The sequence below is a fragment of the Marmota marmota genome, unplaced genomic scaffold, assembly GCF_001458135.2.
Source record: "Marmota marmota marmota unplaced genomic scaffold, marMar, whole genome shotgun sequence".
NCBI classification, from domain to species: Eukaryota; Metazoa; Chordata; class Mammalia; order Rodentia; family Sciuridae; genus Marmota; species Marmota marmota.
The window spans coordinates 54,325,286-54,348,744 of record NW_025999900.1 but is presented as its reverse complement, the minus strand read 5'-3'; the positions used below and the strand labels follow the sequence as shown (position 1 = coordinate 54,348,744).

The 23,459-nt window shown below is 32.6% G+C and overlaps 1 protein-coding gene across 1 annotated transcript in view; it reads left to right on the top strand.

The window, feature by feature from the left end:
• The window catches only part of Eml5 (EMAP like 5), a 194,718-nt gene that overhangs the window by 39,875 nt on the left and 131,384 nt on the right, over positions 1-23,459 (top strand). Inside the window, exons 5-10 of the mRNA XM_048799527.1 lie at positions 3,260-3,419; positions 12,400-12,498; positions 14,907-14,975; positions 17,810-17,995; positions 20,675-20,810; positions 22,827-23,028. Coding sequence (XP_048655484.1) covers positions 3,260-3,419; positions 12,400-12,498; positions 14,907-14,975; positions 17,810-17,995; positions 20,675-20,810; positions 22,827-23,028 — 852 coding nt within the window. The remainder of the gene's footprint in view (positions 1-3,259; positions 3,420-12,399; positions 12,499-14,906; positions 14,976-17,809; positions 17,996-20,674; positions 20,811-22,826; positions 23,029-23,459) is intronic.

Genomic DNA, 23,459 nt, shown 5'->3' with positions numbered 1-23,459 from the left:
TGAGAAAGGATCTTGCTAAGGTGCTTAGGACCCTGCTACATTGTTTTCATTTTCAGTTGTTCTTTACTAGTGTGTAAAGGTAATTGATTTTTATACTGATCTTATATCCTACAACCTTGTTTAACTTGTTTATTAGCTCTCTCTTTTTTGTTTGTGGATTTCTTAGGATTTTATATACAAAGTCATGTTATCTGCAAGTAAAGATGGTTCTACTTTTCCTTTTTGTTTCTTTCGGGACTAATTGTTCTAGTTAGAATATCCAGTACCATGTAGCAGAAGCTGACATCTTTGTCTTGTTCCTATACTCAATAAAGTAGCTTCCAGGCTTTCATTATTAAATATGTTTCTAGCTGTAGAGTTTTATACTCTTTATCAAGTTGAAGAAGTCCCCTTCAATTCTTAGTTTGTTGTGTTTTTATCATGAAGGAAGCAGGATTTTGTCAAGCCATTTTTCTGTGTCTGTTGAACATATATGAATTTTTTTTTGACATTTATTTTGTCAATATATTTCGTTGAATTTTCATGTTGAACCAACCCTGAATTCTCATCATCTTTTACACTGATGACTCATTTAGTATTCTCTGACTTGATAAATTCTACTCCAAACCATACAGATGTGCAAACCAGATACCCAAGAGTCTTTTTCCACTTCTTTATTTCCCTAATAATGATTTCATTTTAATACCCACCTCACTTTTCTCCTGCAGTTCCTCTACACTGATATTGGGAGTAATTTTTTTCATTTAAAGGTGAATCTGATATTCTGTTTTCTACTTATAGAAAAGTATATCAAGTAGGAATTTATTTTGTTTCCTGCCTTCTGCTATTGTCATAAATCCTACCGATTGTTAGATCTTTGTCTTTTCTTTTCCTTTTTTCTTTTTTTTTTTTTTTTTGTAGTACTGGGAATTGAACCCAGGGGCACTCTACCACTAAGCTATATCTCCAGCCTATTTTATTTTATTATTTTTCTATTTTTGTGGTTTTGTTATTGCATTATGTTTTTGTTATACATGATAGTGGAGTTCATTTTGACATAATCATAAATATATTTAATAGTTTGCTCATTCTCAATCTTCAGTACTTCCCCTTTCCCTCCTCTCTTCCCCCTTCCTGATCCTTTTCCCCTATTCTACTGCTCTTCCATTTATTTTAAAATTGGTACATTATCATTATACATAAATGTGGAATTTATTGTGATGCATTCATACATGCATAATTTGGCCAAATTCATTATGATATCTCTTCACCTACTTCTCCCTTCCCCTTGATCCCTTTTCTCTATTCCACTGGTCTCCTTTTTATTTTCATGATTTCTACCCCCAACCCCCACTTTATTACTCATTTCTCTCTAGTTCCTCAAATGAGAAAAAACACTTGGTACTTTACTTCCTGAGTCTGGTGTATTTCACTTAGGTTAGTGTTCTCAAATTCCATCCATTTATCAGTAAATGATATAATCTCCTTCTTGTGGCTGAGTAAAACTCCATTGCATACACATGTATTCATCTGTTGATGGTCAATAGAACTAGTTCCATAATTTGGCTATTGTGAATTTTGCATATGTAAAGATTGGTATGCATACATCACTATGCTATGCTAATTTTAGTTATTTTGAGTAAATACCAAGGAGTGGTCTATCAGGGTCATTTGGTGGTTCCATTCCTAGCCTTTTAAAGTATCTCCATACTGCTTTCCAAAGTGGTTGTGCTAATTTGCAGTCCCACCAAAAATACATAAGTGTACCCTCCCACCCCCACATCCTTGCCAGCAGTTATTGTTATTTGTATTTTTAAAAAATATTTTTTTAGTTGTAGTTGGACACAATATCTTTATTTTATTTATTTACTTTTTTATGTGGTACTGAGGATTGAACTCAGGGGGCACATGCAGGGCGCGAGCGCTTTTGTTAAACCACAATGCAAAGAAAAGTCCACCGACTCCAATTTTAAATCACATTCTTAAAGCAAGCTTGTAATTCTGGCCAGGACTGTCTCTCTCGAAAACCCTGGGCTAGAGAATAGTACCCCAGCTCTCTAGGATCATAGTTTTCTGGCACAAAAAGTTGCAAAGGGTGGTGTCTTGAGAACTCACAGATAACAGGATTTTGACAAGCATAATACAAAGGCAGATAGTAGGTTAATGACCTCCATGGCTTAACATTTTAAGGTAGGGAATAAATTTAAATCCCAACATCATAATGTATGAGGCGCCACTGAGGTTTCAGAGAGGGCTGTTATCTGGTCAGGGGGAGTCAGGATTTATGAGGCGCCACTGAGGTTTCAGAGAGGGTTGTTATCTGGTCAGGGAAAGTCAGGCATGGGTGAGTTCAAGGCATAGGCAGGAATTCCAAACAAGTTTAGAAATTGCAGTAATTTATAGTAAAACAGAAATTCACTTTTCATGACTTTGTGATGAGATGGCTCCCAATCTTAAGGTGGAATTAGGCTGGGTTCATCATTCTAAGCTGAGCCATAACCCCAGCCCCTATTCTTTGGATTTTTGATAATTGCCATTCTTACTAGAATGAGATGAAATCTCAGTGTAGTTTTTGATTTGCATTTCCCTGATTGCCAAGGATGGTGAACATTTTTTCATATTGGCCATTTGTATTTCTTCTTTTGAGAAGTGTCTGTTCAGTTCATTTGTTCATTTATTGATTGGGTTATAGGGTCTTGCTGAAGCTGGCCTTGAATTTATTCTCCTGTCTCAGCCTCCAAAGTAGCTGGGATCACAGGCATGTGCCACTATGCCTGGCAGATCTTCTTATTATTTTTAAAGACTCATAGATTACTTTCTGTGAATTATGGGTGAATTATCTATTTCTTACAGTGGGATTTGTAATTTATGAAGAGTGCTACTGAATGCAGTTTTTGGACCTTAAGATTTGCTCCAATATTATCCAACAAAAGGAATGGCAAAATGAAGTGAGGTTTAAGAACAGATGAATACCAAGTAGCTAAATGGCAAATGGTAGTGTTGCTACTAATTTGTTGGGAGAGTGCTTTTCTTGAAGTTTATACATACCATATTATATTACAAGAATGAAAAATATAGTTTATCATTAACTGTCAAATATGTATTTTTGAAGTAATAATGGCATAATTTTTACAGAAGTTATTTATTTTAAATCCAAATTATTTAAAATGAATACTATCTAATGTTCACATTGATATATATGAATATTATATATACCAAATACTACAAAAGCTCTTTTAAGCCTTTTTATTGACTTATATATTAATTCTTTATTTTGCAGTCTTGCATTGCATCCTGAACGAGTATTGGTAGCAACAGGACAAGTTGGGAAAGAGCCTTATATCTGTGTTTGGGATTCATACACTGTGCAGACCATATCAGTTCTAAAGGATGTTCATACACATGGTATAGCTTGCTTAGCATTTGACTTAGATGGACAGGTATGTGATAATTTTTTCCCTTTTTCTAAATTACGTTTAAAAATGTATACTACAAATGTGATATATACTGTTTATGAATTGTGAATATTACAATAAATATTAAATGGAAAAGCAATTGATGAGAAGTATTTGTTTATCTTGGTGGAGATGTAAATGGAGTGGATAGACTTATGTAAGAAAAATAAAGACAAAAACAGACATCATATGAAGAGCTTTCTCAGTCAAATTAATTATTACCTTGAAAGCCAAAGAGATTCTAATTCAGTGGAATAACAATTGTTATAGAAAATTTTAGATATAACTCTTTTTCGAGCTGGGTATTTTGATAGGGTAAATGGAAGATGTTTTGGGAAAATTAAGTTTCTCTAAGTAGTGATATACGTATTTTAATTTTCAGTTACTTTAAGGTTATCTTTATAATTGCATTTTGATTGAAAATAATGAGACAATTGTTTTTATATAAAATCGGAGTTCAAAAGAAAGGATGCAGTTACCACTATACTGCCTAGTTTTTTGTTTTGTTTTTTTTTTCCAAATTGTTCTCTACTTCCAGTCAGTGATTTTTTAAAGTTAAACAAGTCAAGGGCTTTTTTGTGTGTGTGATGCTGTGTAGAAGTTATTACACCTAAAACATTTGAAACATGGTAGGAAGCAGATTTTTCAGATGTGGTTAATTTATAATCTTTGAAAGTTTTAGGTTAAAATTGGACTTTAAAATCATTTTAACTTTTAGAAAAATTTTAGTTACACATTTTTTATTCATAAAATTAGTTTTTATGAATCATTTAGGATTACTTTAAGTCTAGATTTTACAAAAACAGATTGTAGTGTGTTCTTTCCCCTTAGAAACAATATCCAGTAGATATTTCATATATTACTCAGAGGAATAGCTTGATTTGCATAGATTAATATGACTTTCTGATAACAGGTAAGTTTCTGGTAAGGGATCTATAAAGACTTACCTGGAACCTGTATTGGGGAAGAGTATATTTCTAGGTTTAATGTTGCTATATAGTAGTGTTTAGCAATTCCAGAAACTTAATTATGTCCCATTTTGCTGTTGTCTTTCAAGTCCCTTAATCTCCTCATCAGAGTTTCATTTTTTAAAAGAAAAGAGAATAATACTTATTTCTTTCCTACTTCACTGGAGTATAAAATATTATGAAGCAAATCTACAAAGTGATTTTTAAAAATTATTTATCATTTAAGGTATTATGAAATTCAAGATATTTTAACTATAAGCATCTGTGTACTTTAAGTGTAAAGGTTTTCTTCTTAATTTAAAATTGCCCTTTTAAAATGTAATATATTGCATTGCTGAGGAAATCCAACGAGAAATCACTTCCACAACTTTTACTAGTTGAAGGCCTTTAATTTTGCTTATTTGAGCAACTTACAAGAAAATCTTGGATGTATGTATTTTATCATCGTAGATATTCATAAGAACATGTTACTAAAATTTTAAGCTTATAAAAACACAAAAAGATGTGGAGCACATATTAAGTGCCAGGCATTTTGCTAGGCCTGCATTATCTCATTTAATCTTCATAACAACCCCATGAAATAGATACTGTTATTATCTCTATTTTACAGATAAAGAAACTGAGACTTAGAGAGGTTAAATAACTTGTCCCAGGTTACACAGCTAGTAAATGGAGCCAGAGCGGGAACCCAGGTCAGTCATATTCCAAAGCTCATGTTTTTAACAGGAATGCTCTACTGCCTCCCAAACATGGAACGTAGGAGGTGGTTACTTATATTTCAAATGGAATTCATCCATTTTAAGTATAGTCAAAGCTAAAATGTAAGGAAATGCTGCCAAATAAAGATTAAGAAATTATGTTAATACTTTAACTTGAAAAATATATTTGAGCAAACATATCTGTTTATATCTATAAACTGTTTATGGGATACCAAGTAGGGAATGTTGTCTAATTTTTGCATTTTCTGCTAGATTGAAACCGTAAGTGATCATTTAGGATTTATCCAATCAGTAAGTTTCCTAGTTGGTGGTAATGCTGAGTGTTCTTTTCCTAGGGGCTTTCTTCTAAATAAATTGAATATCCACATTAATACTGGCTGTCTGCCTCATTGAGGATAATTAGGGCCTGAAAAGGCTTTTTATATGTATCTCATTCAGAGACTAAAGTTTCATAATACATGGGAGAAGAAGTAGGAGGATGAGAAATTGAACTGATTTTTTTATCTTGAATGTATCACCATAATTCATAAGAACACATTTCTCATATTTAGCCACATATACGTTATAGTTACAACTCTGCTAATTTATAGAATTAACTGAGAATAAAGTTAACCAAAATTGTGTTAATTATAGTCTGGTACAAAATAAAATGCTTCAGCTTATCTTTGACTTTTAGTACATAATTTTTGCAAAATTAATGTATACATGGGAAAGGGATCATGACTTTTTCCCCAAGGGCCTTTTGTTAATCTCTTGTTATGTAGACATATCTCAAGTGCATAGTCTATTATTCTTGAATTTTTTCTTCTATTGTCCTGCCAGGTCCTAACTTCTAATGGCCTTAAATATGATTTGGCCAGTATTTGCTACAATAAACTTTGTATTATCTGTAAAATTTATAATTTCATTCTGTAACACTATAATGTTTAATTCTTATAAACACAGATAGGAAGGCCTTCCATAGAACTTCCATAGAAGTTCACTTGTCTATTATTTGAATTTATTTCACGGTTGTATTATAGGATGCTTCTTCTTACTTGAGTGTTTGGCATACTGCTTCAAATTCAATTAAAGGGCACAAATAAGATTTTGTTTGGGATAGGATCATGAAGGAATTTGGGAAATGGGGTAGATTACTTCTTAGTTATTTTTTAAAGAGCCTTTCCTTCTGTCTCAGAAGAACATGAAAATACATGTCAGTGTTCTTCAGAAATCTGTAGCCTGCCCATACTATCATTTATTTTCCCTTAATGATTATATGAACCCATGACTTTAATTTTCATACCAGTTAACAGTGGCTCTTGCTTCTCTCAACTCTGAATAGTCCCCTTGAATATATTCCCCTATAGAATTTATAGTATTCTATAGAATTTATAGCCCCGTGAAAATATTTCATATTATACATTTAAACTTGTCTCTTCATTTTAACTCTAAAAAAATTGACAATAAAGCCTAGCTACCAATATACCTCTCTAGACTTGTCTCTTGCCACTTCCCTATTGATATTCCTTTCCTCAGTTACATTGAATTACTGGCCTTTTTTAAAAAATTGGTTCTCTTTAGTTATACATGACAGTAAAATTCATTTTTACATAATTATACCAGAACAGAACATATCTTATTCTAATTAGGACCCTTCTGTGGATGTACATGATGGTGGGGTTCACTGTAGTGTTTTCATGTATGTGCACAGGAAAATTATGTCAGATTCATTTCACTGTCTTTCCTTTTCCTATTCCCCTTCCCTTCTCTCTTTTGAAAGCACTAGGATCTTGAGGTCTCGGTTCCTTGGTCTTTTCTACCTGTCTTTTACTTTATCTTTGAAGATGTGGGTTGTGTTACTTTTTCTGGAAAACTTTCTTCAACCTCTTTGTTACCTACCTAAACTAGATTAAATGTGAGAAAAGATGATAAGGTAAAAATGTATAGAAAGCTAGAAGAGGAGGTGGTGTTTGCTTTGTTGTTTCTACCCCTTCTTGTTTGTTGTTGCTTGACTTATGCTTAGGGAGTTTGATTTTGGCTGTGATGTTTGTCAAAGCCACAGAAGAAGAGCTCCCAGGCTTAGTTTGTTATTGCCTGTACAGAGTTAGATGTTTGGATGTGGGTGTGCAAATGCACCTGCTGAGGATCATACCCATGCTAGGCAAATGCTTTATCACTGAGCCACATCCTTATCCCTAAAGCTCTATTTGGATACATGAAGTTTTCAGAGTTTTTGGTTTCCATGTGTGTATGATGAGCTGAGCCAGAGAGAAGAGGCATGAATAAAAAGGACTATTTCTCACTTTATGTTTGTCTGGTGAAAGTTTATTCTTTACACACTATGCTATAGCAATAAGTAGATACCTTTGTTTTAGCTAGATATTTTCTGATACTCTTTGGTTCTAAATATTAGAGTCCTCTGATGAGCAACATATTCTCTCATTCTCTGTAATTTCTCCTAGCTTGATTTGATGGAGAGTCATGATAAACTGTATTCTATATTCCTTTTGTGTGATTTATTTTTTCTGCCCATTTGATTTAAACAGTAATTCTACTTTGCAGAAGCTGTTTCTAACTGGATACTAGATGGCATTTCTCATTTGGACAGGTAGAGTTGATGAGTTCTTAAACTTATTATGATTATGGTAAATTACTGGTGATAATGATTGTGAACACTTACTTAACATTAACCATAAGTCAGGCATTTTTCTAAGTTCTTTATGTATAATATGTTAATTTTTCATATTTTCCCTATGAGGTACTTTTATTATCCACATTTAATGGGTAAGAAAAGTAAAGTAGAGAAAGGCTAGATAACTGCCCAAAGTCACCCAAGTAGTAAGGCATGATGCTCAAACCTAGATAGTCTGCTACTAGAATCTACATTTTAAACCACAGTTTGGTAAATTTTTTATAACAATCCAGATAGGAAATATTTTAAGCTTTGTGAGCCATATGGTCTTTGTTGTAGCTATTCAACTCTGTATTGTAGTGTGAAAGCAATCATAGACAATCTGTGCAAGAATGAATGTAGCTGTATTTCAGTAAAATATGACTTACAAAAATAGGGTATAGGCAGGATTTGGCCTGAGGATATATTGTTAACCCCTGCTCTAAACCTCTAATTTTCAAAATATATGTTTTGTGTTATTCTTTAGATTTTTTCTGTGATTTATTCTTTGGTCCTTCAGTAACTTAGAAGTATATCGTGTAGTTTTCAAATATTTGGGGAATTTTCTAAATAACTTTCTGTTGTTGTTACTTAATTCTGTTATTGTCAGGAAATATACTCTATATTTTAATTTTATCTAATTTGTGAATACTTTGTTATCCAAAATTTTGTAATCTTCATGAAATTTTATGGGTACTTAAAAGGACATAGAAAAGCATATTCTGCTTTTTCTTTATTTACTCCTGTTAATTGTGCTGTAGTTGTCTTTAATTTTACTTTTTGCATATTTTGCAAAACACATAGTAACTATTGTCATTTTTGCCTTAACCCATTTCAAAAGAAATTTTGAAATGAGAAAAGTATTATTTGCATATTTACCTTTGGAGGACTCTTATATGTGTAAATCAAATTTCTATTTGGTATCATTTTTCTTCTGCCTGAAAAAAACTTCCTTTATCATTTTCTCAAGTTCTGATTTGCTAATGATGAATTTCCTCAGGTTTTTCTTTTTTTTTTCTTTTTAGAGACTGAGTCTTGCTATACTGATCAGACTTGCATAAAACTTCTTAAGAGATCCTCCTTAGCTCCTGAGTAGATGGGATTGTAGGCCCACATGCCAGCTTCTCAGCTTTGTTTACTTAAAGAATATTTTGACTCAGTTTCCAAAAGATAATTTTGCTAATTTTCTGTTGATTTGTTTTTAACCCTCAGAATTTTATCTATTTATTTATTTGTTTGTTTGTGGTGCTGGAGATTGAACCCAGGGCCTGTGCATGTGAGGCAAGCACTCTACCAACTGAGCTATATCCCCAGCCCTACCCCTCAGCATTTTAAAGAATTTGTCTATTGTCTTCTGACTTGCATCATTTCAGATGAGAAGACTAGGATATTTTTTTAATCTTTGTTCTTCAAATCAAACTCTCTTATTTTCTAACTGCTTTTAAGATTTTTTCTTTAGTTCTGATCTCAGAATATGCTTACCATGTGTTAATACATATATTTTCCCTGTGTTAATAATTAAGCTGGTTGGGATTTGTTCAGCATCTTTTATTTGTAGATTTAGGGTTCTCATCAAATTCAGAGCTTTTGGCTATTATTTTTTCAGTTTTTTTTTCTTTTTTCCACTCTCTTCCCTCTCCTTTTGGAACCATAGTTACGTGTATGTGAGACATTTGATATTTTCCTAAAGGTAATTGAGGCTCTATAAATTATTTTTTCCTTTTTCTTTCTTGGCTTTATTTTAGATGATTTCTGTTACTATGTATTTTAAGTTCATTTTTCTTTTCACCATTGTCTAAGCTGCTATTAATTCTTCAGAGTGAATTTTCATTTCAGATAATGCAGCACTTAGTTTTTATAATTCCTGGTTCTGGTTCTGTTGGCTGATTTCTTTCCTCCTGGTGATTGGTCATATTTCCTTATTTCTTCACATGCCAGTAATTTTTTTTATTATATTCTGGTCATTGTGTATGTTACATCTTAAATGCTGTGCTTTATTTATTTTTTTTAAAGCTGTTGATGGACCTTTATTTTATTCATTTCTTTTTTTTACATGGAGTGCTGAGAATTAAATCCACTGCCTCACACATGCTAGGCAAGCACTGTACCAATGAACCACAACCCCAGCCCCCAAAATTGTGTTTTATTGTATCCCTTTAAGACATATGAGCATGGTTCTGGTAGGAAATTAAATTTCTTCTGGATCAGTTTAATTCTTGTGAAAAGCTTGCTTTTGGAGGAAGCAGGCAGAGCGAGAATAGCTTTTCTTCTAGGACTAAACTTCACTTGAAGTGTCACCCTCCTGGAGTCTCTGATGAATACTCATGAATTCAGAGATATAGCTTCATTCTAGCTGTTGGGAATTTGAGTGATTTCTGATCCTTTGGGATTACAGAATTGTTTTGGTTTTAATTCCCCATTGATCTTTTTCTAGAATTTCTTCTGTATGTGGTCTTGTGGAATGTATCCTATGCATGCAGAGAATGGTGTTTTCAGATCTCACTTACAGAGTTTCTGGAGCTCTTTCTCTGCACTGCAAATTTTAGTTATCTTGGCTTCTCTGAACTCCAGGCTGTGCCTTTAAATCAGCAAATATACTGAGTTCTGTTGGATTCTACCTTTATGTGCTCTGAAAATTGCCTCCCAAGTGAAAGCTGAGGCAACTGTAGGACTCTCCTTGTTTTCCCCCTTTCCAACCATGCACAGTGCTTTACTTCCAATTACAAATGTCTGAAAAGATCTCATTTTATATACTTTGAACAGTTTCTAGATGTTTATGGAGGGGAGCAAGTTCAGACCCTGATACTCCTGCTTGGCTAGATGTCTTTCATATTTCACATTCTCTCTCATTTTTTTATATTCTCATATGCCTTTTTTAGCTTTTTAAAATTATTTTTTAGATATACATGATAGTATAATGTATTTTGACATATTATACATACATGAAGTATAGCTTAGTATAATTAGGATCCCACTCCTGTGGTTGAACATGATGTGAAGTTTCACTGGTTGTGTATCATATGAACATAGGAAAGTTATATCTGATTCATTCTACTGTCTTTTCTATTTCCATGCCCTCCTCTCTTCCCTTCATTCTCCTTTGTCTAATCCAGTGAACTTCTATTCTTCCCTCCTGGTCTTATTGTGTGTTAGCAACCACATATCAGAGAGACCATTAGGCCTTTGGTGTTTCGGGACTGGCTTGTTTCACTTAGCATGATAGTCTTCAGTTCTATCTATTTACCGGTAAATGCCATAATTTCATTCTTCTTTATGGATGAGTAATATTTCATTGTGTATACATATCACATTTTCTTTATTCATTCATCTGTTGAAGGGCACCTAGGTTGGTTCCACAGCTTAGCTATTGTGAATTAGATTGCTATAAGTATTGATGTGGCTGTGTCACTGTGGTATGCTGATTTTAAGTCCTTTGGGCATATACTGAGGAGTGAGATAACAGTCAAATATGGTTCTCTCTTTTTCTTTCCATCTTACTTCTACTCTTATCAACTATATTTTCATGTCCTTCTAATCTGCTATTCCATTGAGTTTTTAATTTTATTTTTTCATTCCTTGAAGTTCACTTGTTTGATCACATCTCCTTGGATGCTTTTCATAGTTTCCTAATCTTTGCTCATATGCAGACATTTTGAAGCCTTAATTTAATTTCTCTATTTACATTAAGCTTATTTGATATTGTTTGTTTGATAATTCCAATATCTGAAGTATATTGAAAGGTTGATCTTGCTGATTGTTTCAGCTCATGATCTCTTATTTCCTTGTGTTTGTGGGGTTGTTTAGTTTATTTTAATTGAATTTCTATTCAATTTAATTGAATTTCCAGTAGGAATTTTTTGAGGGATAGATTGAAAGTTACATTTCCTAATACAGAATTTATATTTGCCTATTTCATGTATTGAAGTTGCTCAAAGACACAACCAACCCTTAGGAGCACTCTGCATGAAATTTCTCACTTAAGTGATCCATGATTAATGTGAATATAAGTCATACAACAATGTGAAGGCAGCTTTTGGTTACAAATGTTCAGGGAGATTTTTCTTCCCCTTCTTTCATCACTACCCCTTCTTTAAAAAGGGATAATTTCTCATTGTATGTTCACTGCTTTAGTCAGAGGTCAGTTCAAATTCCCATATTGGGTAGGCTCTAGACTTTATCTCCTGTTCTTCCTTGATATGCAGCACAAAAATCGGGTACAAGGGTTCATCTGATACCTGTAGAATGGAATAATATAGGTGCTGTATTACCTTTCAGGATTCCCGGGGATCCCTTTGTTTTGTTTCCAGTTTTCCTAATTCTTTAACTTCTCAGCAGTATATCTAAAATGATTTTATTACATTTTTTTACTATTTTTAGTTTTTGGCATGAGATATCTTTAGGATACTTTGTCAAACTGTCTCTTTGTTTCTTGGTATAAAAAAGTATATGTATGTGCAAATATTGAAATGTATTTCCTTTTCTCTATGGGCTCTATGAAATATAGATGTGTAAGGTTTGATGTTTATTAAACCCCTGAGTAGAATTTATTTACCATTTATAATTTGGTGGTTCTTTGATTTGTTTGCCTTTTTTATTCCTTCCTTGACTTCTTGGACATAATTCAGCGCCTGGTTTCAGTTGGACTGGATTCAAAGAATGCAGTTTGTGTTTGGGACTGGAAAAGGGGAAAAATGTTGTCTATGGCTCCTGGTCACACAGATAGAGTAAGTATTCTCCTTTGGAATTTCTAATGAGTACTAGACAGGAAAAAGCCAAGAGAGAGTTTAGGGAATTTTATTCTTCTGTTTTGTTATTGCCAGATAGGTCATAGTTCATTGAAAATTTCCAACTCTTAAAAATTATACAGTTGTGGGGGAGGGGAGAAGATGGAAAGAAAAATGGGAATCATCGTATAATTATGGAGGTTCTTTGTTAGGTGATGAAATGTTCTAAAACTGATTGTAGTAAAATTCTGCAAGCATACTGAGAAACATTGGATTATACACTTTTAGTGAGTAAATTTTATAATATGTGAATTAGATCCCAGTGAAGCTGTTTAAAAATAAAAAAATTAAATTTAAAAATTTAAAGATTGTACAATTATAAATACCCATAAAATCTTAGAATGCAAATGTATTATAGGACTCGAGTCAATACGTGTGGCATTAAGCACAAAACTTTTAACCCAGTGTTTGCTTCAGTAAAAGCTGTGCATTTTTCTGTTAAAAACCCAGCTTTATTGAGTATAATTGATTATATATATAAAGGACTTCATATATTTAATGTGCACAGTCTGATGAGTCTATACATATGCAAACAACCATTATTGAAGTATCAATTTTAAAATTAAATGAGTTTGTGTCTAGGGTCTCTTTAGTTTCATTTACTAGTAATATATTTCATATGGATTATAGTTAAGGTGAAACATATGTTGTTTGTGTAATTATGTGTTAAAATTATGTATGTGTATGGGCTAGGGATGTAGCTCTGTGGTAAAGAGCTTGCCTAGAATATGCAAGACTCTGGGTTCAATCCTCAGCACTGCAAAAATGATAAAGTAAGAAAAATTAAAATATTATTATAAAGTTTTAAAACCCTAACCATTTTTTACTTTGGAAACTAGTTAAAATGTAGATTCCCTATCCCAAGTTATGTAAGGTTAATATAAGGAATATTTTGTCAGCTTCCTAATTAAATATTACACTGATTCTATAGACATGTCAGAAATTCTATAAATTTTAAAAAATCTCTAATTTTGTGAGTGTATGTGTGGTTAAATCCTTGCCTGAAGCAGCAACAAGGCATAATCAGTGATTCTGTTTTGTAGAAATCTGAATCTGTAAAAGTTGTGCAGAAAAATTTAAGTATATTTGCATTTTGAATAATATACTTGGTTTTCAGCAAATCTCAAAGGAGCATGTTATATGGTGTCTCTCATTCATACACACACAATTTAGATAATTATTAACATGTTAGATATATTTTATTAGACAACTATGTTTTCTGAGTGACTTAGATCAAAGAATTTCACATAATAGCAGTTTGGATTTAGTAAATAGACCAATTTTTAAAGATTATATTGTCAATGGGATTTTAAAAAGCATTTTGTAGTCCTTTGCATTAATATATTTTTCATGTAATCTATATCATGATGAGTTGTTAAACATTAACTTATGGTCTCTTTCTTCATTATCATTGAAAAGTATTTCTAAAATTTTTTGAGATAGCAAACATTTTAAGTTAGATGATAACAGGAGTCAAAAAAACATGGTGAAAACCCTCAGATTGCAGGATAACTGAATTATTTTTCAAATGATTTTCTTTCATCTATTTCTTAATTATGTGTTTCTAGTATATGTTTTATTTCATCTGAGTTTTTGCTTTGTATGTATTTAAACTTTGTGGGATCTTAGATATGAACAAAGCCTGGAGACCTGCAAAATTTAAGTATATGTAAATTAATTGTATTTGACCCATAAACAGTAAGAAAACTAAAAAATAAAAGTAAATTGCTGTGAAATAAATGTTTAGATCCTTTATGAAAGTAATTCTATGTGATAAAAAGCTATAAAAATATTCCTTATTTCTTATTGTGTAAGTATTAAGTGTATGTTCCATTCAGAATCTCACCCCTTTAAAAAAATTATGCAGGCACCTACATAATTTAAGCCATTCTTGTTATTTGTGGATAAATTCTTTTTTTTCCCCTCGTACTGTGAATTGAACCTAGGGCTTCACACATGACAGGCAAGCACTCTACCACTGAGCTATATCCCCAGCTCTTTTGTATTTTGTGTTTTGAGATGGTCTCACTAAGTTGCCCAGCTGGCCTCAAACTTTTGATCCTTCTACCTCAGCCTACCCCCAAATTCTTTAAAAATTTTTTTTAAAAAGTAGTTTTGAATTTTGCTCCAATAGTTGCTTTATAAAATTCATTGAAGCTAATAGTTTTATTTCTTATCATTTTCATATTTAATTTAGTTCTTACAAGATTTTGAAATGTGGGATTTTGATCATGATTTATTGAGGCTGCTGTGGTTTCTGATAGGTTTGGGTAGTTTGATCTTTTGGACAGTATTCTTAAATGATTCTGGAAATAAATATTTTAACCATGAATCTGGTTTATTTACAGATATTTGATATTTCTTGGGATTTGTACCAGCCAAATAAACTTGTCAGCTGTGGTGTAAAACATATCAAGGTACTAGAAGGGTCTTATTTTATAATAGTCATGTTTAGTTTTCTACTATTAAGTATCAATCACATTATTAACAATTTAGGATTAGTTTTAGAATTTTGACAGTACTTTTTTTGAAAATGTCAACTTTTTAATGTTCTTATATTCAATTAATTATTTATTTTTTAATTACTTCTAGTATTCTGAGGGATGTAGGCATGAATAGGTAATTAATGAACCACTCTCCATAAGGAGTTCATAATCTTATGAGGTAAATTTACAGTATTACTGTTTCTTCAGATTTCCCTCACAAAGTAAAATGTGAGACTAGGAAACCAAGTGAGCTAAGTTTTTCATTTGTAGGACTAGAGTGGTATGGTAGAAACAACATGGATAGAATTGACTGTCATGTATTAGATGTTTAACCTGGGTGAGTCATTTAACCTCTTTGAGCTCTTTTCCCATCTTGAAACTGTAACTGTTTTTACCATCCTCAAAGATTTGATGATTTAAAAGGAAGCATATGTTCAAGTGCTTATAATAGTGCCCAATGAGGGTCTGCTTTCTGAAAGTGTTCTTTTTCATTTTCTATGTTTGCTTTCTGATTTGACTTTAGCCTTGCTAGCCACTATTTATTTTGCTTATGCAAGCTCTGGGTTTGTTTTGTAATTATAGTTCAGGTTTTGAAGTCCATAGTCAGTGATGATATTCATTCCTATGTCTATAGCAACTTTTAAATCACCAGTGCAAACTGCAAGTACTTGCTTTTTTTCCACTGTCTTATGTAACAGTTCTTAAAATCAGATAATTTGAAATAAGTAAGAATCTGTGTTCCAACCTTCTTTATGATATGTTCACCTCCATCCACATTTTCTCCAATAAGTCTTTTTTTTAATATTTTATTTTTTAGTTGTAAATGGACACAATATCTTTATTTTATTTTTATGTGGTGCTGAGGATCGAACCCAGGGCCTTGCACGTGCTAGGCGAGTGCTCTACAGCCCTCCAATGAGTCTTTATTGCTCCTATAATTCTGGTTTTGATAATCTGGTAATAACTTGATAGATGGGTAGTATTAAATCTTTATATATTATCAACAAATATTTAACAGCAAAGGCTCTATTAGGCTTTAAGGCACATGATGTAAGCACTGTGAGACAAAGACATTTATTTTTGATGAACAAAATAATGTTTAACAAAGTACTTGATATATTTTAACTGCTTAGTAAATGGAAAATTAATTATGAAGAAGAATCTTGCTGCTGTTTTATATTATAAATAAAACTAAAAGATCCATTTTTCAGTTTTTTTTTTTTTTTTTTTCTTTTGCAATTCTGGGGATGGAATCCAGGGCTTCATGCATGCTAACAAATGCTCTACAACTGAGCTACATCCCCAACCCCACTTTTAGGTTTCTTTTTAAAAAGCTCATCTTCTTAAACTAAAACAAACAAACAAACAAAAACTATATTATGAAGTACATTTCCTTTTCTTTCTTAGGGGCAATGAATAGTTTGTTCTTTTTGTAGATAATATGTATGAGGAAACTACCTGAGATGATCTAAAACTGAACTGTCTAATAGCCACTAGCCACTTGCAGCTATTTAAATAAAATTAAGGCTAAATAAAATTTCAAATTCATCAGTCACACTAGTAGCCACTTTCCAAATGTTCAAGAGTCATGTGTATCTAGTGGTTATTATAATGGAAAGCATGTGTACGTTACAGAGAGTACTTCCACCATCACTGCAAGTTGTGTTGGATAGTACTGGTCTAGATTCAAGAACAATGGTTCCTAACTCCTGCTGAGCATCAAAAGCATTTGAAAACCTGGATTTTATTCCTCAAAAATTCTGTCTCAATTTGTTGGGGGCCAGGGAAATTATGGGAAAATGTATAATTTCCTCAGTGGATTATAATGTGAAACCGTGGTTAGCAATAACTGATCTTGAAGAAAATAATACATTCAAAGTGGGACTTGCTAAAAGGAAGAGACCAGCTTTTCTTATGAACAGAAATTATGGCGCTTTTAAATTTAAAAGTCATTAAATTTCAACTCATTAAGGCATCTGTTAGTTGTTTGAATGGAAAAGTATCATAATTTTTAGTTCTTTGAAGTGTCAGGTTTAAAGTAGATGTATATAAAATACTAGAAATTATATTATTTGAAATAGTAATTTACTTTTTTTAAAACTTAATTTATTCTCTGGGCCTCGTTTCTCTATATAGAACTATTTAATATATACATCCCTGCCTGAACTCATTAAAATTTTTTCTCTTTGCATACTGTGAAAATTTATTAAAATCTACATAATAGAGAAAAAAAATCTTTTTATGAAGATTCATGTTTGACTTCTCTGTCTTCTCCCAAGGATGACTAAATCTTTCCAAATGAGTATCTATCTTATTTTTAAGCTTTTTGAGGAAGAAATTTGCTCAGCTTTGAAAATACCAATGAGAGCAATGTACAATCCCCCCATCTTTGCTGTTTCTATCAGAAATTGAACATTAGATTTGGTCCTTTTTACCATTTGTGTATGTTGTTTTATCTTCATTGCTAACTCATTCCCAAAACTTTTAATTCTAAATTTCATGTTTTTTTTTCAATATCAAAGGAAAGCAATAGTATATTTTTAAAATAATCTAGTTCAACCCCCTTTCTCTTACAAAGATTGAAACCAGTGACTTACTATTATAACATAGCTTTTGACTCACTAGGATGAGGATGTGAACATTGAATACTATTGAATCATAAGGCAATTTCTTAAGTAATTTCTAATCTGCCATTCTAATATAACATTGAAGTATTGGAAGTGTTTTACTTTATATGTAATTTGATTTTATTGTGTGCCTTTTAGTTCTGGAGTTTATGTGGAAATGCTCTCACCCCAAAACGAGGTGTGTTTGGTAAAACGGGTGACCTTCAGACAATATTGTGCCTAGCCTGTGCTCGGGATGAATTAACATATTCTGGTGCACTCAATGGGGATATATATGTGTGGAAAGGAATCAATCTTATACGAACAATACAAGGAGCCCATACTGTAAGTATAAATATTTTAAACACTTTGAGATGTTAACTACTTTATTGTTTTAAAACCACAGACTGCATAATGTAGCACATTGTTTCTTATCAGTTTCTTGAAAATGCTATTTTAACTGAATTAATTTGTCCCCAAGATTTCAAGGAAGAAATATTATGCAGTTTGATTCATGGATATTTATTAAATTAGTATAATTAGTATCCTGTTCAAAGTTATTGCTTTAGCAGTGTCTTTCTCAGAGTAGTGTTAAAGAAAAGCTTGTTGACTTTTACCTTAGGGTATTCTAGATTAACTATAAGCACTTATAGTAAAATAAGGCCAGTGCTCTTAAAGATAACTTACCAGGAGCAGTCCAGGTGTAGAAAAAAAATAACATTGAGGCCTGGGGTTGTGACTCAGAGGTAGAATGCTCTCGCCAAGCATGCGTGAGGCACTGGGTTCGATCCTCAGCACCACATAAAAATAAAAAATAAAGTTATTGTGTCCACCTATAAGTAAAAAATAAATATTTAAAAAATAATGTTGATTCCTTAAATAAATGTCAAAGGGATTTCATTTTTGTAGCTCTTGAGCTTTTAACTTAAATAAAGTACCAAATAAGAAAAATCCATTGTTAAAACTGAGTGGTTTTTAAAAAAATGTTTTTAGTTGTTGATGGACTTTTATTCATTTATTTATATATACTGAGAATAGAACCCAGTGCCTCATACATGCTATGCAAGCGCTCTACCACTGAGCTACAACCCCAGCCCAAAACTTGAGTGTTTTTTGATTTGAGCTTTTTAGCAGTTGGGTTCCTCCTCACAAAGTGAAGGGAGCTAGATATAGATAGCACAGAGCTGCCACATTGTTATCAGTCAGATCTTCAAATAGAAAAGCCCCGAATAAGCTGGATGTGGTAGGACACACTACTCAGAAGAATATGGCAGGAGAACCATGGGTCCTAGTCCAGGCTGAGGTACTTAGTGAGACCCTGTCTCCAAATAAAATGTTTAAAAGGCTGGAGATGTAGCTGAGTGTGTGAGGCCCTAGGTTCAATCCTTAGTACTGAAAAATAAATAAAAAAGCATCCTGAACATAATAAAGGACTACTTGAAAAGATGTGTGTATTAGCCTGTTTCTGTTTGTGATAAAATACCTTAGAAATTCAACTTAAAGAAGGAAAGGTTTATTTTGGAACATGGTTTCAGAGGTTTTTATCCATGATCACTTGGCTCCATTGATTATGGACCTATGGGGAAGTAGAACATCATGATGTGGAGCACATGGTAGAAAAAAGCTGCTCACCTCATGGAGACTGGGAAAGAGAGAAAGAGAGAGAGAGAGACACACACACACACACACACACATACACACCGTTTGGTGACCTATTTTCTCCAACTACACTCCACCTTTCACTATTTCCTCTACCTCCTGCAGCACCATCAGCTGAGAACCAAGCCTTTAGCACATGGCCTTTGGGGGAACATTTAAGTTAGGTCCAAAGCATGATAATTTGCTCTAAGTAAAATTCTCAAAACCCAAAAATAGTAGTCTTTTTTCCACAAAAGGCATGGCAACTCACATTCTTACCATCTTACTACCAAATACTAGTTTCCTTCTTGTATTCAACGGCACAGAATGTGACTAGTATTGTAAAATATTATTTATTTTCTAGGTAAAAAATGGTAGATTCTTGTTTGAATTTTGTTGCTGTTTCTGAAATTTCAAATATTTACTGACCACTTTTTTTCCTTTTTTGTTAATTGACTTTTCTCTTTTCATTGTTTGGTTGGTTGTGTTTTTGAATTGCTTTTATTCCTTTATCCATCTGTACATTAGGATTATTTACCTTTTCAGTCAAACACGTTGCAGATATTTTCTTAATCTATCTTTATGATATCTTTCTTCATATGAAAAATTCAAATTTTTTTAAATAAATGCTTTTTTAAATATTTTTCAGTTGTTGATAGACTTTATTTTATTTATTTATATGTAGTGCTGAGAATCGAACCCAGTGCCTCACACATGCCAGGCAAGTGTGCTACCGCTGAGCCATAACCCCAGCCCCCCAAAATTTAAATTTTTTTATTAATGGCTTGTGGGTGAACTGCCATGCCTAAAAACTATAAATAAAAATGTCTCATAACCCAAAATCATACAAGTGTTGTTGTGACTTTGTGTTTTTGTGTGTGTATGTGTGTGTGTGTGCGCGCGCATATACCGGGAATTGAACCCAGGGACACTTAAACACTGAGCCATATCCCCAGTTCTTTTTTATTTTTATTTTGAGATAGGGCCTTGCTAAGTTGCTTACAGCATCAATAAGTTGCTAACGCTGGTTTTAAACTTCAGATCCTCCTGCCTCAGCCTACCAAGTTGCTGAGATTACAGGCGAGTGTACTGCGCCTGCTATTCTAACTTTTTCTAAACGTATTTTTTTTATTTTTTACATTTAGAATTTTCTCCTCTATAATTCATTATAAATACAGTATAAGGTTTAAGTATTTTTTTCATTATGTCTGCAAATACCATCTTAATTATATATTCAGTTTCTAAGGATATATTTCTAGACTTTCTTTTCTATTTTCTGATATTGTTTATTCCTATATGATACTAAAATATGGCTAGATGGGTTTCTATCTTTATATGATAGATGTTCTTAGGAAGCTTAAATTGTTAAATTATTTTTTCTTCCAGGCAGGAATTTTTAGCATGAATGCTTGTGAAGAAGGGTTTGCTACTGGTGGTAGAGATGGCTGTATTCGTCTTTGGGATTTAACTTTTAAACCAATTACTGTGATTGATCTCAGGGAAACAGACCAGGGATACAAAGGTAATAAAACAAATAAATGTCTCATTATTAGACAAATTTTAAATGTGCCAAGGATTGTCTCTTTCTTTCAATTATCATAAATGTATGTTTTATAAATATGAATAAGACTTTCATTTCCTCTTCACACTGTATACATTTAATTGAAATCCATTGAGGAGGACTTTTGGATTCAATGTTACAACAAAGATTCTTTTGTATATCTCGTATCTATTTTAATAGAACCTGTTAGCACAAAAAGACTGGGACTAATATACACTTCACAAATCAGCTCAGTGCTTTATTCAGGAATGAAGTTTCACACAGGAGCAGGGGATGCAGGAACAAAATGATGCCATGGTGGGACCCACTTTTCTGGTGGATGAGCCCCTGAAAAAAGAAAGGGCCTGGGCTTCTATAGGTTATTCTGAGAGATGGTCTAATGAGCATATCAATTTTCTTTGGGCACCCAGGAATTTGGAGTTTGTTCAATCAATCAGTGAAGGGGTCAGTTTTAGTGCTTAGGAATTTGGGATCTGTTTTATGAGGCGAATGGGAGGAAGTCTAGGGTCAGTGGTCAGTTTCTGGGATTTATTGTATTGGACCTGATGAAGGGCCTGGGGTCAGTGGTTGGTATCTGGAAAGGATTTGTTTACAGAAGGATTAATGCTTTGGCCTCTTCCAAGAGACTGCCTTTCCAGGTATGATGGACACCTCTTCCTCAGGGTTTGTTTTATCACCAGGAAAGATATTGGGAAAGGATCAATGTTCTCAATGTATGGCTTTCCTTCTCACTCCCCTTTTCCCAGGTCTCCCTACTTTGGGGGTTTGTCATTTTCTATATCTAATAAAACCTACAGAGAGATGTGACAGTCATTTACTTTGATAACATTGGATTTTGAAAATATTTTATTATTAAAATGCTATAATAACTATTTAGCAAATAAACTATTGTAAATAAAATATATTCTGGATTAGGGGAACTTTTATTAAGGATGATTTAAATGTACATAGATGTGTTTTTTCTTTATCCAGATTTACTTGTCAGCAACTGGGAAACTTTTTTATTGCGGGACTTTAAAAAGTTGATGTAATAAGATAGGATTTTTCATTATAAAATTTAACATATTATTTGCTAATGTGGCATTCTACTATAAGACTAAGATTGGAAGTTACACTGATTGGTGTTTAAAAAATACTCCAGTCATTTGGGAGATATGTAACCCTGGGCTAATTATTTAGCATTATCTATAAATTGATGATAATAAGAATAGCTATCTCATAGTATAAATGAGTTAATATATGAAAATGAAGAATATCTGGTACATGGTAAACGTGTGAATGTTGACTATTACTCTATTTTCATTAGTTTTACTGAACATTATTGTATTTTGAAGCTTAAAAAAATTTGATGCTTTTAAAAATTCTATTCTTGAGTATTGTTAAGTACAGAGTGTCTTTATGTTGGCCATATTAAACAGATGAGAAAACTAAGAAAAACTGTTTTCCTAAGGTTAAAAAAGGAATTGTGGAAGATGCAAAAAAAAAAAAAAAAACCAAAAAAAAAACCAAAGGTAAAATTCAATCTTCTTAATAAATCCGTTTCTGAGCAGATTGAAGAAATGCAATATAAACAAGAAGTGTTAGATTATTTTTTTTGAAATGCAATACAATTCTATTAAAATAGTTCCTGAGTAATTACTTATCGAATGGTGCAGATTGTTAGTGCTATAAAACTTTGGCTGAGGAAATAGTCAGACTACCTGGAATTGTCTGACAAGGAAAAAGGAAGCCAAGTGTGTGTCTTGAAGGATGGGTAGAAATTAGGTATATAAAAAAGAGAAATGTCATTCCATATAGAAAACAATATGGACAAGTGAAGAAAGTAAGAGTGTGGATCAAGGGACTCCCATATTTATTTTATCTTACATCCATGGCATAACAGGTACAAAAATTAATTTTCAATTAGGAATACTGGCATTATATTGTTATAGCTTTGGTATAACATACAATATTGATATTAAATATACGTTTCATTAGGTTTGTCTGTGAGGAGTGTTTGTTGGCGAGGTGACCACATTTTAGTTGGAACACAAGACAGTGAAATTTTTGAAATTGTGGTGCATGAAAGAAACAAACCTTTCCTAATTATGCAAGGGCATTGTGAAGGTGAACTTTGGGCACTTGCTGTTCATCCTACTAAACCTTTGGCTGTGACTGGAAGTGATGATCGTTCAGTCAGGTAAGCAAATTATAAAGTAATTGTATAGACTGGAATCTGTCCTTAAATAAACTTAAAAAAACACTCAAAGCTTAGAATTAAATTTTATGGCTTACAGTATATCAAATGAACATAATTAATAAGTATTTCAAATTATAGAATTTATAACCATTAGAAAGATTTTGATTTTTTTTTTTCTCTTGAAAATATCTAGCATTTGCAGTTGGAGGTGTGGCTCAGTGATAGAGAACTTGTCTAGCATATGTGAGGCACTTGGTTCAATTTTCAGCACCACATATAAATAAAAATAATGGTCCATCAGCAACTAAAAAAAATATATCTAGCATTTTTTCCATATTAGGATATATAGAGCTACATATATCATTTTAACAGCCATATGATATTCTACTGTATGAATATACTGTAATTTATTCAACGAATCCATTATTGTT